The 5029-nt window shown below is 35.7% G+C and overlaps 1 protein-coding gene across 1 annotated transcript in view; it reads right to left on the reverse strand.

The window, feature by feature from the left end:
- The window catches only part of LOC110288769 (vomeronasal type-2 receptor 116-like), an 11068-nt gene extending 7257 nt beyond the window's left edge, over positions 1 to 3811 (reverse strand). Inside the window, 1 exon segment of the mRNA XM_021155029.1 lies at positions 3603 to 3811. Within this exon segment, the coding sequence (XP_021010688.1) occupies positions 3603 to 3811 (209 nt within the window).
- Positions 3812 to 5029: the final 1218 nt, after the last annotated feature.

Raw genomic sequence — 5029 nt, forward strand, 5'->3', positions numbered from 1 at the left:
TTTTTTTTTTTTTTTTTTTTTTTTTTTTTTTTTTGAGCACCTACGGAATAAATTGAAAGTAAAAGGCAATTCCGAGTACAGGTAAGTAATTATATGCGCTGATCAATTGGCTATTAAGAACTATCCTCCAGGGAAAAAATTGAGCTGGGATGGTGCTTATCCAGAGCTGACTCACCTAGGATAGTAGCAGCGAATAGGTACAGGGCAGTACAAAGAAAGGGTTCATTTGCAACCTGAAAGAGCTGCTTCAAGCAAGAGGAGCAGGGTTTAAAAAACAAACATTGGAAAAATGTTTAGTCCAGGTGGACTCATGCTGTCCATAGTTCCCAGATGAGAGTTTAGATAAGGATACCTGGGAGAAAGTTGGAGAAGTCCTAAGGATCACCCAGGCAAATCCCATTACCCTTTGCCTCTGTACGCTAATAAAAGATGACATTGATGACAATAAGGACAGGGAAAGTTCACAAGCATTGGACGTTACCCAAGAACAGCTGGTGGAACTTAATGAAAGAATTAATTAGACAAACTGAGGAGGAATTGGGGAAGTTAAAAAAGCAGGGTGCTGGGAAGCAACCATAGGTAGCTGCCACTGTGCCTCCTCTACCTTTTCTATCAGAATTCCTAGAAGAAGGAGAGCAAGACTTAGACCTTAAACAGGAGAGAGAGAATCTGTTTCAGAAAAGCAGTTGTCCCTCCTGTCTGGGACGCTTTAGCAAAAGAGAAGGAAAATGAACATAAGCTATTTCAGAGCTCTCCTGGGGACAGGAGGAAGTCAGGAGAAAGTCAGGAGACATCCCACTTCCTCTCTGGCTCTTACTGGAGAAATCCTTAGTTCTGGCTCTGTTTCTCTTAGGTAGGATATCCCTTTGGTGGCACATTTAGTTCTCTTCCCTCTCTATTTTGTCCTTGATATGCCAATATGTCCATGTCTGTCAGTTTATGTCTGTGTTTTCATTTTTTTTTTGCTTGCTTGTTTCTCTGTGTTTCATGCTAAAAAGAAAAAAAGGTTAAAACTTTATCTGCTGGCTGTCTACCCCTTAATTTAGTTTCAATTTTTTTTAAAAAAAAAAGCAGTCTCAATTTGCACAAAAAAAAACTGATAAGTTGCCCCGCACCTGTAGTTGGGAGTCAGTCCCATCTAAAGAAGCCCTGCTATGGGCTGATTGCCTGCACTAGCTGCTCTGAAAGGGGCTTGAAGCTCTTCAGCTTCTATGGTAAGGGAGTTGTTGGCTGTTTTGCCTGGAAGAATCATTGTGATTGTGTTTATTGGGTTCAGAAGGTGACAAGGTGATCCTCTCTTGAAATTACAGCTAGAAAACGTAAGAATTTTTTTCTGGTCTAAACATATAAGATGTGTGTAGCCACTGTATTTCTTTCTGAGTGGTTTTAAAAATATAAATATGTTCTGCATATCTTGGTTATAGCGTATTGGCTTATAAGTTATGGGTATGATTAAAAGTTTTAACATTGGTAATAGATAGTTAGTTTAAAATTGGTAACTCGGGGTTTGAGTCATTCTAAACAACAACATGTGGCATGAGCCAACCCAGGGAGACAGGTCTCTAAAGGTACTGCTAAGTTGGTATAATAGTTTATTTAATTCTTATCCTAGAAACTAGACTATAAAAGATAGAATTTAAAACAAGGTCTCTTTAATGAAGTCTTAAAAGCAGCACCATTATATATTCATACATAAGATATATTTTGTTTAAATTTATTTATCCATTTCAAAATATACAAAATGATACACTATACCATATAACCAGAATATTATACTTTAGGCTCCTTTACACATAATTTTAAAGTTACCTTTTAGTGTGTTGTTACTATGTCAATTTTGTAAAAATTGTTTCGAATTTTCTCAACATTTCAGTCTTCCTAATTCTTTGAGATCCTTTAAGTGATGTCTGAGTACAAGATCTTCTCTCCATATGAAATGTGCTCATCTGCCCCAGCACAGTTGGCACTTTATCTGTTACTATTAGCAGCTACCTCTCATTAGGAGTAAAAACTGTAAACAGAGGCTGGGTGTGGTGGCACATGCCTTTAATCCCAGCACTTGGGCAGCAGAGGTAGGCAGATTTCTGAGTTTGAGTCCAGCCTGGTCTACAAAGTGAGTTCCAGGACAGCCAGGGCTATACAGAGAAACCCTGTCTCAAAAAACAAAAACAAAACCAAATAAATAAATAAATAGATAAATAAATAAATAAATAAATAAATAAACCCCACTAAACATGCTCATTTGCATTTTCAATTGACAGTTTGGAGCTAAGTTTTTCTTTCTAAATCTGAATCATGTATTGAAACAGTTCACATATTTGAATTTTAAACTTTATTATCACTTATAAAAGGGTCACCAATGAGAATTTCCACCATTTTTCCATGAGGTATGGGATAATATAGGTACATCAGAAATGAAATTCCTACTGATCTAACACAAAAGTATAATAATGTGAAGCCAGCATCACTATCAAAGTGTACACAGTTTACTGTGCCTAACAATTGGAAAATGAATTCTTTAAATCCCAAAGACATGAAAACTGAATAAGAGATGGGATGAGAGTGAGAGACAGAAAAGCACAGGAAACTTTGGTTCATGAAAAAAGGAAGTCCCAGGCACATTGATTAATTCAAAGGTGAGTGGTTTCAACACTCCTTCCCTCATGATCTGCAGCCACCAATGAAAACATCTCTCACTTGGGATCTCAGAACTAAGTAGCCACCTTGAGAACAGCTTCTCATCCACAGGAAGTCCATTTGTTCTCCTAGATTTTCTCCCATGTTATTTCACTATTTATTCAATAATTAATAGAAATATTGGCCATCTCTCTGAAACCGATAATAAGCCCAACATGTGACTGGACATTTGTACAATTGGACAAAAAGGTTATTCTGGTAACAGAATATGAAGCCTGGCAGTCTTTTTCTACATTCTGTGTCAACTCCAAAATGGCAGGATGGGCGGGGTTCATTTAAACACCATTTCAAAAAGCAAAGTATATGTATATTCACAAATATATATATATGTATATATGTATGCACACTAATATATATGTATGTGAATATATATATATATACATACATGTGTACACGTATAATGTTATACATGTAATCAGGTATAGTAGACCCACACATACACAAATATTGCATTGTATGAATTTATGCCCAACTGGTTTGGAGGCCAAAATTAGATACCCTTTACATGACAGCATTTAGATGCATGTCCATAGTGGAATCATTGGCAGACAATAGGATACAGGCAGTGATGCAGTCTCTTTATGTATAGCTTTTGCCAAAGGTGTGAATTGTGAATTCAAGGCAGATGAAGAATTATCTTTCAACATAGGATATCCACAAAGACTCAACAGATAGAATCCCGTCTTTCTCATTGTAGGGCATTGTGAACTGGAATCCTATGTAGTAAAGCTAAACTAAACTGTGACACATTTGAAAGTATTGAAATAGTGATTGATGTTATAATTAATTTTCAGTGCTTCATAAAGTTACATGAATAACAATAGGACAGACTCTCACAGTTGGTGTACACAGCTAAATATTTCTAATATATAACATTGAAATAGGAACTAAAGTTACTGACTTACCTAAAATCAACAATATCATAAGAATTGGTTTCTTTAATTTCCTCGAATGTCCAAAGGAAAAAATTACAGTCACTTCTCAAGTCTCCATCATTTTCTTCATTATTCTTTATCCTCCAAAAGCAAATGGGTTCAGATACATGGAAATGGAACAAGATGAGAGAAAACTTCAGGAGCCAAAAGAAAATACTAAGGGTACGCAGCTTCTTCATGTCTGCTAGGATGTAAGATGGAGCAACTGCCAAATACGTTTCTTATTTGGACCAACATCACACACACATTTAAACCTATGTGTCCTTTTTAAGGCTACTGCTCTCTGGAAATGCACCTAATTATATTCACCAGTTCCTTTCCATTCATTTTATGTCGTGCTCCCTGGATACATCGGGAAAATTCTAGCCTCAGGCTCTACATCTGAGATCTGAAAACTTTTGATCAAAACTTTTCTGAAAACATGTTGTGAAGATCATGTTTTCCATCCTCAGGTGCCATGATTTCATTCATATCCATGACATAATTCTTCCCAGGAGCAATATCCTGGAGAGCATGGACCAGACCATGGATCAACATCTTATGTATAACCACAATGGATTTCATCAGAACTTCCATAGTAAGACGAGAGTTGAGAAGGTCATAAGTGTTCCATATTATTCAGATTTTGAGTTGAATCATGGGGCATCATGTCTTCCATTGTCTAGTGTAAGGAAGGGCAGTTTGACATGCAGGATTGATCCAGGGGTTGAGCATTCTATCTGTTGTTCATATACTATTTTATGCTTGTCATGTTTACAATATCTCCTTAACCCTCCTGTGATTCTTATCATCTATAGAATATGTCATTAGTCTAAATCAAAAAAATCCTGGAATTATAGAGATTCAACAGCCATCCTGTCCAATATTAGTACCTGAGCCAACATTCAATTTGTTCCTGTGCTGATCTCTTATCTGATATTCAGTTCCTGGCAGTCAGTGCCATTTGATGAAACATTTCTTCAGGTGATGTTTGTTCACACTACATTAATATGATTGAGAACAATGTCATACATTTTACTCAAAGGAATGAAAGAATTTAGGTGTCATTTAGGAGAGAGAATTTTATTGCTAATGTTAGTATATACCTTATATTTTTCATTCATGTCTAGTTGGTATTTGTTTTGAAATAATTCTGTCTTGGATTACACTGTAACAACACAAATATATGTCTGTTATGCTAATTTTTGTAACTTGGTTAGATTACAGTGAGTGACACAGATGGAGTATTGGATTTGATATGTATTTTTTGAACTACCTTATGTTTTTGCCCATACCGTCCACACTGAATTAACTGGAGTCTTTAACTCCATTGGGTTTTTTTTGTTTTGTTTTGTTTTTTTAAAGAAAAATGTTTTCATTTATTTTTTATTATTATTATTTTTTTAATTTTTAATATT

This window comes from Mus caroli, unplaced genomic scaffold (genome assembly GCF_900094665.2).
Source record: "Mus caroli unplaced genomic scaffold, CAROLI_EIJ_v1.1 scaffold_20465_1, whole genome shotgun sequence".
In the NCBI taxonomy this organism is placed as follows: Eukaryota; Metazoa; Chordata; class Mammalia; order Rodentia; family Muridae; genus Mus; species Mus caroli.